This window comes from Balaenoptera borealis, assembly GCF_965194805.1.
Source record: "Balaenoptera borealis genome assembly, chromosome: 14".
NCBI classification, from domain to species: Eukaryota; Metazoa; Chordata; class Mammalia; order Artiodactyla; family Balaenopteridae; genus Balaenoptera; species Balaenoptera borealis.
In genome coordinates this window covers 27,470,939-27,484,397 of record NC_138875.1, presented here as the reverse complement: position 1 = coordinate 27,484,397, position 13,459 = coordinate 27,470,939, and the positions used below count along the sequence as shown (strand labels likewise).

The window sequence follows — 13,459 nt, the reverse complement described above, 5'->3', positions numbered from 1 at the left end:
ATAGTACTGGATTATAACCTCAGAATAAAATAAATATCCATGAGTCCATACTCACGTAACTAAATATATAAACATATATGTATATATATATATATATGTATATGTATTTTTTTCTTAATGGACAAGAAGTGGCACTCTTCCTTACAGAAGTCCAATTATTAAATGTAGATGGAATGAGAAAAACAGAAAATCACGATTAGAACACCATGGTAATAACTGCCACAGGCAAGAGGCAAGATCTACTAAGTAATGAAAGTGAGTGAAAATTTAAGCAGAAGCAGAATATTTGTATAGTCTCAAAGTATCCCCTAAATATTTAGTAATTACAAAGGGAAAAATCGTAAGTTTCAGTGGAGAATCCTGGCAGTCAACACCTTAACCAAGTGATCAGGGTCACTATAACCAGTAATACATCCCCATACGATGTTCTGAGAAGGCTTATCCCCTCTTCAGTACCCTTTCTAATAATGTATAACCTCAATCTAAGCATGAGAAAACACCAGACAAAAACCCAAATTAAGGAAAAGTCTACAAAATAACTGAAGTGTTGTGATCATCAAAGAAAAGACAAGACTGAGGAACTATCAAAAGACTGGAGAAAACTATTAGAGACATGACAACTGAATGCAATGTAGGATCCTGGATTGGACACTGGAACAGAAAAAGGACATTAGCAAGAAAACTGGTGAAATTCAAAAGAGTTCTATATTTTAGTTAATAGCATTGTACCAATGTTAATTTGTTGGTTGTGATAAATGTTCTACAACACAGAATTTACAGTTACATAACACAAGAAGATGCTGGATGAAAGGCATATGGAACTCTCTGTATTATATTTGTAACTTATTAAATCCAAAATTAATTCCAAAAAAACCAAAAACCAAAAAAAAGTTAACCATTTAAAAAACGAGATAAAATAAATTATGGTTTTTTTAATGAAGTATCTCTGGCATTAACACACAAACTAGATACATAGGAAAGAAGCCTGGATAAAAAAGAAAAAAAAAAGGAAATATTTATTATTTATTTATTTAAATAAAATTGTCACATCCAAAGAAACTAAAAAATGACTGACTCACTCAAATACTTCCCTCACTATAAATTTTTTTTTTTTTTAATGTGGGGTGTTTTTTGGCTGTGTTGGGTCTTCGTTGCTTCACGCGGGCTTTCTCCAGTTGCGGCGAGCGGGGGCTACTCTTCACTGTGGTGCAAGGGCTTCTCATTGTGGTGGCTTCTCTTGTTGAGAAGCACGGGCTCTACATGCGCGGGCTTCAGCAGTTGCAGCACGTGGGCTCAGTAGTTGTGTCTCGCGGGCTCTAGAGCACAGGCTCAGTAGTTGTGGCGCACGGGCTTAGTTGCTCCGCGGCCTGTGGGATCTTCCCAGACCAGGGCTCGAACCCGTATCCCCTGCATTGGCAGGTGGATTCTTAACCACTGCGCCACCAGGGAAGTCCCCACTGTGAAATTTTAAGGAAGGCAAAATGATGGTTACAAAGTTATCAGTGATTTTGGATTATGTTGTCCAGCAAACGTCCAGCAAAAAAAAGCTGACAAGTAAATAGCCAAAAAAGTAAAACATTTATATGCACCTAATATTAGGAAGAAAAGACGAATGTTTCTGAAATGGAATTTGAGCTCAACTTGCTGGTAATGAACTACCAAATGTTTACAAGTGGTAGTGATGCAAGAAGCAACGTGTCCCTCCAAAATTACTTTAATCTGCACTGTGAACCGTGGATATCAGATTCAGAGAACAGCCACACAATGCATACAAACCACTTTGCCAAACTGCCTAAAATCATGAATACCAGGAAAGCATTACATGAGTATTTATAAGAAAATGAAAAAGTGGGTCCAATTACACTGCAATGATGTTTAGCACACTAGCTATAATAAATAGGTTTGTCAGATTGAGAGGTCAGAAAAAGAAAATTAGGAGAGGGAGGCCAATGGTTACTACAGTGGGAGAAATACTGGTGTACTGGTCAGGGGAGAGGCCAAATTTTAGTGAGCTGAACAATCACGAAATGAAATTAAGAAAACAATTTCATTTATAATGAACAGAGAACAAAATACTTAGGGATAAGCTTAACAAAAGAAATGTAAAATTTATACTCTGAATATTACAAAACAAAATTTGAAAAAAATTAAAGACTAATAAGTGAAAACACATTCCATTTTCATGGATCAGATCACAATATTGTTAATATGGCAATACTCCTCAAATTGATATACAAATTCAACACCATCTCTATCAAAATCCCAGCTGCCTTTTTTGCAGAAAATGACAAGCTGATCCTTAACTTCATAAGGAAATGCAAGGAACCCAGAATAGATGAAACAATCTTGAAAAAGAAGAACAAAGTTGGAGATCTCATGCTTCGCAATTTCAAAATCTACTACAAAATTACAATAATAAAGACAGTGTGGTTCTAGCACATGGACAGACAAACAGATCAATGAAACAGAGCTGAGAATCCAGAAATAAACTTTTTTTTTATTAACATTTTTTATTTCTTGTCTTTTTTTTTTCAAGTTGTTGGGAGCTTTTTATTTATTTCTTTTAACGTCTTTATTGGAGTATAATTGCTTTACAATGGTGTGTTAGTTTCTGCTGTAAAACAAAGTGAATCAGCTATATGTATACATATACCCCATATCTCCTCCCTCTTGCGTCTCGCTCCCAACATCCCTATCCCACCCCTCCAGGTGGACACAAAGCAACAAGCAGATTTCCCTGTGCTATGCAGCTGCTTCCAATAGCTATCTGTTTTACATTTGGTAGTGTATATATGTCCATGCCACTCTCTCACTTCATCCCAGCTTACCTTTCCCCCGCCCCATATCCACAAGTCCATTCTCTACAACACCGTCTTTATTCCTGTCCTGCTCCTAGGTTTTTTGTTTGTTTTTTTTTAACATCTTTATTGGAGAATAATTGCTTTACAATGGTGTGTTAGTTTCTGCTTTATCATGTACCACAATGTTCACTGCAGCTCTGTGTACAATAGCCAGGACATGGACGCAACCTAAGTGTCCATCAATAGATGAATGGATAAAGAAGATGTGGCACATATATACAATGGAATATTACTCAGCCATAAAAAGAAATGAAACTGAGTTATTTGTAGTGAGGTGGATGGCCCTAGAGTCTGTACATACAGAGTGAAGTAAGTCAGAAAGAGAAAAACAAATACCATATGCTAACACATATATATGGAATCTAAAAAAACAAAAACAAAAAAAGGTCATGAAGAACCTAGGGGCAAGACGGGAATAAAGACGCAGACCTACTAGAGAATGGACTTGAGGATACGGGAAGGGGGAAGGGTAAGCTGGCACAAAGTGAGAGAGTGGCATGGACATATATACACTACCAAATGTAAAATAGCTAGTGGGAAGCAGCCGCATAGCACAGGGAGATCAGCTCGGTGCTTTGTGACCACCTAGAGGGGTGGGATAGGGAGGGTGGGAGGGAGGGAGACACAAGAGGGAAGAGATATGGGGATATATGTATATGTATAACTGATTCACTTTGTTATAAAGCAGAAATAAACTCTTATATTTAAGGTCAATTGATTTTCAACAAGGATGCCACGACAATTCAATGGGGAAAGAACAGCCTTCAGCAAATGGTGCTAAACAACTGGATATCCAAAGAATAAAATTGTACCCCTATCTTATATCATATACAAAAATTAACAAAAAGGATCATAGACCTAACATAAGATCTAAAACTTCTAAACTTTTCAAAAAAAACATAGGAGTAAATCTTAGTGACCTTGGTTTAGGCAAAGCCTTGTTAGACATGACACCAAAAGCATAGCAACAAAAGAAAAAAGTAGATAAATTGGACTTCATAAAAATTTTAAGATTTTGTGCTGAAAATCAAAATATGAAGAAAGTGGAAAGACAACCCCACAGAATGGAAGAAAATGTCTTCAAATCAATTATCGTATAAGGGCCTTATATACAGAATAAAAAGAAAAGAACTCTTGTAACTCAAGAATAAAAAGACGAACAATCCAATTTAAAAATGGGCAAAGGATCTGAACAGACATTTCTCCAAAGATAATACAAATGGCACATAAAAAGATGCTTAACATTATTAGTCATCAGAGAAATGCAAATCAAAATCACAATGAGGTAACATATCACACCCACTAAGATGACTAAAGTCAGATGATTATAAGTGTTGACAAGGATGTAGAAAAATTAGTACCCTCAAACACTGCTGGTGGGAAGCAAACATGATGCTTCTCTATGCAAAAGAGTTTGGCATTCTGAACCATGGTGATGGTGACACAATCTTGGATCATACCAAAAACCACTGTATTATACACTTTAAATAAGTATAGTGTGTGAATTATACCTCAATAAAGCTGTTAGATGAAAAGATGGAAGATTTTAAAAACTCAGAGAGTTGAGAAATAAATGAAAAGTAAGGAAGTAGAGACAGGAATGTGAAATAGAGGGAGAAAATTTTAGTTGTCTTTTCTTAAACTGTAAGAGACCTCTGGGGGTGTTAAATGTTAACTGGAAGAGAAGATAGGGAGCTGGAAGTAGGCCAAGATGGGCCACAAGATCAAGGGCACAGCAAATAAACACACCTCCTCCAACCCACAGGCCACCTCAGGCTTCCTCTCCAGCCTGTCCCTCAGGTAGTTTTTAACTTCCCTTTGCCAAGGGAAGTTGTTGCCCAACTCTGACCCCACCAAACCACTTCCTCTTTCCCTACTCCATGACTGCCCTTGCAATTTCAAATTCTTCCCCTCAACTAAATAAAATGAAGTCTCCAGCTGCTACTATCAAACTTGCAGGCCCACATCCAGCAGATCTACCTTCCTGGGAATAATCACAACCATAACAGCAACAGATAATGTGGTTAGATAATCAATTAAAGAATTTTTTAAACCTTCCTAATGCTCCCAGGGAAGAACACATAAGACTTCGGGCTTTATTTCCCTTGGGGGTGGAACTCAGTGCTTCTCTGTTTAATTCTCCACCTGTGTTGTTACGAAGTTAGGTCCAAAGAGGAATTAACCTGGGGTTGCCGAGGGAAAGGAGAGAAAAGCTGGTAATTCGATTCAAAGAATGGACTGGCCAGATCAGAGAAGGAAGGCGGAAGGAAAGGATGAACAACTGCGAGACACACAACTGTTTGAGAGGGTAGCAAAGGCCTGACCCTGCCCCTCACAGATCCCTGGATAGGACAGGATGTCTGCGGTGCATATGCGGAGGGAAAAGGGATTCACTGTGTTCATCACCAACGCCATGGCCTCTAAGCAGTGGTGAGCTCCCGGTGGCTCAATTCACTTCTCCAAAGCACAGAATAGCGGAGCAGGTCCTGAAAGGTCTCCTAGCCTCCAGCCTCTGCCCTACCACCAATTCATCCCAAACACCACTATAAGACTGGTCTCCCTAAAACACTACCCTGAACACCACAAAAACAATCACAGCTCTCCACTTAATGAAAGTCTGACTCTTAACTTCGGCACTCAGTGCCTTTGATGACTCAGTTATGATCCTGTCCCAAGACAAAATCTTCAATGACCACATCAACCCTTCCGCAGCACATGCTTTACTCTGAACTCTGCAGTGTGTACTTGCCATTTGACCCTGGTCACGTGCTACCACATATGGTTATTTATCTTTATGTTGTGTCCCCTAAATGACCACAAATATCTTGAGACCAGAGAATATATCTTATGCCTTTTTGGATCTGATCTGCCTCTGATTTTCAACACTTTGTTCAATAAACATTTCTTAAAACAATAATGATGACTTATAATTCACAAGAATTTACTGAGTAACAACTGTATGCTGAGCTCCTAGGTACTAGCATCCTAAAATGAAGAAATTATTGAATTATCCAACAAATGTGCTCTAGCACATTCAGAAGTTTATTTTTATAAGCCTCGCAGAAAGCAAAGGGACTATCCAATGAATTCAGAGGAAACTGAACTTTTATGCCAAAATCTGAATCAAATTTTACACTTAAGATACAAAATTTCATTTAAAAACAAAAAAGAAAGCCAACTTCCAATTACTTTGCCTACTTGAGTTAACCAGAGATAAAGATTAGAACCTACTGTATATATAACAATCATTATAGATCACAGAATAAAATTCAAACAGAACTCCATGTGTATCAAGTTGTGTGTGCAAAAATTAGTGCTTACATAATTTTATTTTAACCAAAAGACACGTTTCTTACAACTGAAAATGGCCTAGAGATTAATATTTCTTGATTTTTGATCTCTACATAAGTTACATACAGGTAGAGAACCAATTTTAAAATAATTCCACAGGAGAAAAAATAATCAAGAAGTTATACAGAAACAGAAGAGTTGTTAATAAACATAGAAAGACATACTTAACCATACATTACAGTGAATATGCCCTAGAGTGTTGGTGTATGTGTGGGGAAAAAACATAAAGAGCAAATAACAAACTGCTACCAACAGTTATCTCCAAGAGATGGAATTCAGGGCATTTCATTTCTGTGTTGTATACTTCTCTCTCTGTGTGTATATACTCATACATACACACTTTTTTTAAGCAATGAGCACTTTTGTAATCAGAAAAAAAGTTTTGTTTTTTTTTTAAGTTCTAGAAAATAAATGGTCACTTTCCATTCATCACTTGCAGTTCTTCCTCTTTAAACTGTACTAAGTAAAAAAATTACAACTCCTTCCCATCCTTAAAAATATTAATGAGCTACTCCTTCATAAATGATAATGGTTCAATTTTACACACTACATAGAATACTTTAGTGGGATTACTTTATTTTTTTTTTCATTATTCTGAAAATATTTATTAGGTAACTATTACTGTATGTTAGGCATAGTTCTAGTACATGGGGTACATGAAGTGAACCAAACAGGCAAAGCTCCTTGGCCATGGGATTACTTTAAATGCAGGGTCTGTTTATCATGAATGTCTGTATCCACAGCACTTAGCACAATGCCTGGCACAGAACAGATAAAGAGGGCTTGGACACACGAGTCCAACTATCAGCTCAAGAGCTCTCAGGGCAATTTTACCCACTCTCCTTGGGATGCACAAGAATGCTTTACAAGTAAAAAGGAGAAGGATGGGGATTACACATTTTGCTGAGAATACAACATCTCCTCCTAGCTGCCACTTCTTTTGTGTTGCTGTTAACAATCTTACTTCACGTATCAGCAGCACTTTCCATGCTTGACCTCTTCCTCTTCCTTTCATACACTTTTTTCTCTCAGCTTCTAGGACCCCAAACATATACTACCTCACCGGTCACTCCTCACACTCCTTTGTTGATTCCTCCGCCTCTCCCCGCAAAATTGGAGTGCCCTTGGGTTCTGTTCTTGCCACCTTTTTATACTACACTTGCTCCTAAGGTAACCTAGTTCAGTCTCTGGTTTTAAATAACTATCTATATGCTGAAGACCCCAAACCTTTTATCTCTCCCAAACTCTAGATCCACATATCCAATCCATTTGGATGTCTGAGAGACATTTGTTTCAAAATTAGCATGTCCTAAACTGAACTCCTGATCTGTCCCCAAAAGCTGTCCTACTGGGCTTCCCTGGTGGCGCAGTGGTTGAGAATCTGCCTGCCAATGCAGGGGACACGGGTTCAAGCCCTGGTCTGGGAAGATCCCACATGCCATGGAGCAACTAGGCCCGTGAGCCACAATTGTTGAGCCTGCGCGGCTGGAGCCTGTGCTCCGCAACAAGAGAGGCCACGACAGTGAGAGGCCCGCGCACCGCGATGAAGAGTGGCCCCCACTTGCCGCAACTAGAGAAAGCCCTCGCACAGAAACGAAGACCCAACACAGCCATAAATAAATAAATAAATAAATAAATAAATAAATAAATAAATAAATAAATAAATAAATAAAATTAAAAAAAAAAAAAGCTGTCCTACTCACTGCCTCCTCCATCTCAGAGTCACCCCTGACTGTTTCCTTATATCCCATCCAAACCACCAACAAATAGTCTTGGCTAGATCTTCAGAAACTCCCAAACTGCAAACACTTCTCACCACTTCTGCTTTACAACTCTGGTCCAAGCCACCATCACCTCCTACCTGGATCACAGCAAACATCTCTTAGATGGTCTCTCTGCTCGTACTCTTGCTCCCTTACAGTCTGTTCTCAACAAAGCAAGCACAGTGACCCTTTAAAATAACTTAGATCATATCACTCCTCGGCTTGAAACCCTGAGGTGATTCCATATTTCACTCAAAGTACGAATCCTTACAATGGCCTACAAGGCCCTACACGACCTGGCCCTGTGTCACCTTCCTGACTTCATCCCAAATACTCTCCCCTCACGCACTCCACCCTAACAACACTGCTACTGCCTTAAGGCATTTGCCCCAGGTGTTCCCAAGATCCAAATGGCTAACTCCCACATCTCTTTCATGTCTTTACTTAAATTTCACCTTCAGTAAGGAATACCTTGACTGCCTATATAAAAATCACAACCCGGACTTCCCTGGTGGCACAGTGGTTAAGAATCTGCCTGCCAATGCAGGGGACACGGGTTCGAGCCCTGGCCCGGGAAGATCCCACATGCCGCGGAGCAACTAGGCCCGTGAGCCACAACTACTGAGCCTGTGCTCTAGAGCCCGTGAGCCACAACTACTGAAGCCTGTGTGCCTAGAGCCCGTGCTCCGCAACAAGAGAAGCCACCGCAATGAGAAGCCCCGCAACAAAGAGTAGCCCCCACTCGCCGCAACTAGAGAAAGCCTGCGCACAGCAACAAAGACCCAACACAGCCAAAAATAAATAAATAAATAAACTTATTTTTTTTAAAAAAAATCACAACCCATCCTAATCACCAGTACTCAACTCCTTAATCTGTTCCTCTTTTTCTTTTTCCATAGCACTTGTCATCTTCTAATATATTATACATTTTATTTATTTTTTTATGGAGTTTTCTGTTTGTCTGTCTTCTCCTTCTAGAATGCAAGCTACGTTAAGGCCAGGTTCTTTTTTTTATTTTTCCTCTGTTTACATCCCAAGTGCTTAGAACAGTTTCTGGGACATAGTGGGTGATCGATGAGTGTTTATTCAACAAATAAATGGATCTTAGGAGGCACAAAAGGATTTAAATAATATAGAACATCCCCCAACTTCACTCCTATAATCACTCATGGGAAGGAGGGACTAAGAGGTAGAAATCATCTAGGCCAAGAAGCAAGAGGCGATGAGGATTTAAAGGTCTCTGTTTCTGTTATCAGTTTTCTGGGACACATCTCAGTCTATCCTTAGCAATTACAATATGCTCTTACGATTAATGAGTTGTCAGCATTCAGAATTTAGTATTAATTGCAAAAATACTTTCCATGACTATAAAATATACTGCTTCTGCAGAGTAAATCCAATCTCAAAATCTACTGTTCTTAAACCATAATCTACCATGATCAACGAAGTCAGGATCCTCCAAGGTGGGTGAAACTAATCAGGACTATCTCTTAGGTATCAAGTGATAAGCACCAGATAACCACAAACTAGCAATGTGAGCTCATCTTCCAAATGATTTACATTAAGGAATACAGGTCAGCTGCTGGGTCAAACTATCTAAAGGCAAAAGCACATGACACTCCTCACTTCCTGAAATGAGCCTTGGAACTACTTTATGGTTCCATAAACAGTAACCAAATCACACCACAATGGTAAAGGTTTCATTAATGTAGGACTTCATGATCATAACCAAACCATAACCAGCACTAAGTAATAAATCTATTTACTCTAAGAGAAGAATCAATTTTCTAAACTGAGAAGTATGAGGGCGTTGCTGATGTCGTGGACTTTTTCCATTTGTTTTCTCATACTATTTAGAGGAAATTTACCAGAGTAAATTCTTCTGAGTGACAAAGCTTGGAAATATTCTTCAATACTGGTATTTTTTCCTTCATTCAACAAACATTATCAAATGCCTACAAGGGCTGTAAAGGGTATTAGGAAAAAGGTCCCTCCCTCACTGAGCTCACAGTCTAAGGGAGAAGAGAGATGTTAACAAAGTAACTGCAAGTGAGATGAGTGACACAAAGGGGTGCAGAGCGCTACTAGGGGGGCTGGGGGGGGGGGTAATGTGGTTGATGAGGGTGATGAGGTTTAAGCAGAGACCTCATGAATGCGCAAAGGCCCTAAAGCAGGAAAGGACACATACACGGTTGAGAATCAAAAGAGACAGTAGTGAAGACCAGAGGCTGAGGAGAAAGACAGAATCCAGAGAGTTTAGGGCCCTGAGTCCATACCTGGGACTCTTGGACTCTGGGCAATGGGAAATCTTTGAAAGGCTTTAAGTAGGAGAGCAATCATTTTGGGGTTTTGTTTATAAAAATATCAATCCAGCTTTAGTTTAGAGAATGGGCAGCAAGAATGAACTTGGAAAGGCCATTTTAGCAAAAATCCAAGAAATCTTCCTTGGAGGATGGTGGAGTTAGTCAGGATGGAGAGAAATGGGCAGAATCAAGAGAATAGTTACAAAATACAGTTGGTAAGCCTTAGTGACTGACTAGATTTGAAAGATGACTAAAAGTATGTCAGGGATTTCTGGTTTGATCAAATACCTCTGGAATGAAGGCCTCTTTATAAATTTTAAAAGATAAAAAATAAATTTATGTTTGTGTAGCGAGGTTGCCCACAATGTGTCAATAAAATGAGCAATTGGGGACTTCCCTCGTGGCGCCGTGGTAAAGAATCCACCTTACAATGCAAGGGATGCGGGTTTCATCCCTGGTCAAGGAACTAAGATCCCACACGCCAGGGGGCAACGAAGCCCGTGCGCCACAACTACTGAGTTTGCGGGTCTCAACTAGAGCCCAGGCGCCGTGAAGCCTGCGCACCACAACCACAACTAGAGGAGAGAAAACCCACATGCCACAACTAGAGAGAAGCCTGCACGCCGCAACGAAAAGACCCCACACGCCTCAGCAAAGATCCCACGTGTCGCAACTAAGACCTGACACAGCCAAAAAAATAAATAAATAATAAATAAATCTTAAAAAAAATAAAATGAGCAATTGGTTTCTCATGATGGATTTAAGTTTTTTAATTTTTTATTTTAGAAAATCTGTTCTAAACAAAATAACAGAGAATCCTCTTAATTGACCATTTTGAAGTATTTATAACATTCTATCTATGGACACACATAGATATATAGAACAATTATTAAGCTACTGGACTGAGAATTAAGATTTTGGGCTTTAACTTGAGTCTCTTACTAACTGCATGACTTCTGGCTTATCATTTAACTTATCTAGGCTTTAGTTTCATCATTCATTTTGAAAAAAAAACCCTACAGATTGAGAATTAAGATTCTGCTCTCTACAGATGGTTTACATGTTACATGTTTACATGTTATACACTACTGTATTCTAGGTTCAGGGACCTTATGTATGGCTGACCAATGGCTTTTTACTTCCTCCTCTATTTAGATAGTCCTTTACCAGCCCAATACAATGCAAAATTACTTCTCTTAAAAATGTTTCTGAAATTAGTAGCAAAATGGCTTTCTCCCCAGAGTAATTCCTCACAGACCTGGGTACACTGATGCACATAACTCCACTACAGTTTTTTTTAAAAAGGCATCATAATGAAAGGGATCTACATAAGTCACTTACAGCTTATTAAATATGGTAGCTTTGAACACGAGTCTCCTGTTAAAATCTTGTTCTCATGAGAAAATCTTATTTTTGTAACATTTTTAAGTTACACCTGCTCTGGAACATCACCTACCTGTAGGAAAGGAAATTTCCTGTATTTTTAATACCACCTTCATTATTTCCTTAATATAAAATCAGTTTCAGGTAAGCCAAAATTATATATGTCCAGCTATCCACGGGCAGCATTTAATCTGTTCACTGTAAAATAAATGTCATTTCAGAAAACATATGGGAACGAAATGAAAGCCAGACTGTGCCTGAAAACAAGACAAATCAACTTTAAATCACACCAATACCACACGTTAGTATAATCCAGGAAACCCAGAAAATTCAGATCTGTTCCTGCTGTATGAGTCCCGGTCTGGTTTAATTTCTGGTCATTCGTGCCCCATCATAAACAACCAGGATAATGAGAAATAAACAGCAGCAGCACCACTGTCATCTTGCATTTTTAAATTGAAAAGGTACATCACTACAGTCTACTTTCTGTCTCTATCTGTAAAGCTCTTCCAAAGGATATTCTTGAGTGGAGGAGGGGTCCCTTCCCTCTTTATGGGAAGAGGGACTGAAAATTTTCACAGATTATAAAGGAGAAAAAGAGAGTTAAAGATGAGACTGGGAAGAGAAAAGCTGCTTCACGATAGGAATCTAGACCCGGGTGAGGAAAGTCAAGAAAGGAGCAGAAAAGGAAGAGCCTACTGAGGTCACAGGAGGAAAAAGAAAAAAAAAGGGCTCCTGACAAAGTCCGGCAGAGGAACGTGAAGGAAGAACAGAGGAACAAGTCTGGTGTCAATGGGTGGGGGGATCAAATACGGGCAGGTGGGGACAGAGGATGAGAGGGGCTCAGGGTACGGGCAGAGAGGGCTGGAGAGGCCGAAGAGAAGAAAAAAGAGAGCGCACCTGCCAGGGCCTGGGAAGGATGGGATGGGCGGGTTCCCTCACCTTGGTTTTAGTCCGGCTGGCCTTGGCCTTGGCCCTGGCCCGGCGCGGGGGCCTCACCGCCTCGGCCATAGACCCTGCGATGGCAACGTCGCCGCTTGTTTTTGTCAAAACTCTGCGCTTTCCACAACCTGCCCAGTTCCAGCCTCCGGACTGTCACGTGATCGAATCTCCACCACTCCCGCGGGAGGGGCGGCAACTCGGAGCCTCTACGGGCAGCAAAGTAGGACAAACTACCCCGGGAGCCCTTTTCACTGGAGGATGGTGGGCCCCCCCACCTTACGTCCAGGCCCCACCCCCTGACCCGGCAAGCGCGCCGGGCTCCGGCCCCGCTCGCCAGTGGCTTGGGCTCGTGTTGGGTCCCGGCGTTACTCCCCGAACTGAGATCACGTACTTCTTGCTGGCTCCGCCGAGCCGCACTCGGTCTAGGCTACGGGAGCGCTCGCACTCCTCACCCACGTTGACTTATAGGAGTCCGGGGAGAGTGCTTGTCAGTCTTGTTTTGACCCTTAGATAACCAGGACAAGTCAACCTAAGTCTGTTTTGCGCTCAAGAGCCTTGATGCCTATCCAGTTGTGCGCTTCTGTTTCAACCTGTGTAAAGGGGAAAGACGATACTTGCCTTTTCCAGTGTAATGAAAATTAAATGGACTAATCGTCAAAGATGCCTGGTAGCCGCGAGCATATCTGTAAATGGTAGTTATTTTCATTACTGTCCAAATTCCCAGGCAGCAAAGAGACATCTGCGCCCAAGAGGGCAGACAAAAAAGCAAAAAGACAAGACCCATAAAAGTATACTTCATGTAGATTTTACACACTTTCATTTAAAAATTCCAGATGTGAAAACTTGGCTCCATCTC

General features: G+C 40.2%; 1 protein-coding gene across 4 annotated transcripts in view; it reads right to left on the bottom strand.

The window, feature by feature from the left end:
- EPG5 (ectopic P-granules 5 autophagy tethering factor) overlaps positions 1-12,779 on the bottom strand; it is a 136,283-nt gene extending 123,504 nt beyond the window's left edge. For 2 of the 4 annotated variants that reach the window (XM_082353305.1, XM_082353306.1), the window contains exon 1: positions 12,562-12,779. In XM_082353305.1, the coding sequence (XP_082209431.1) occupies positions 12,562-12,672 (111 nt within the window). In that variant the 5' untranslated portion in view covers positions 12,673-12,779. The remainder of the gene's footprint in view (positions 1-12,561) is intronic. The other 2 variants (XM_082353307.1, XM_082353308.1) reach the window with 1 other exon arrangement.
- Between the last annotated feature and the right edge of the window lie 680 nt (positions 12,780-13,459).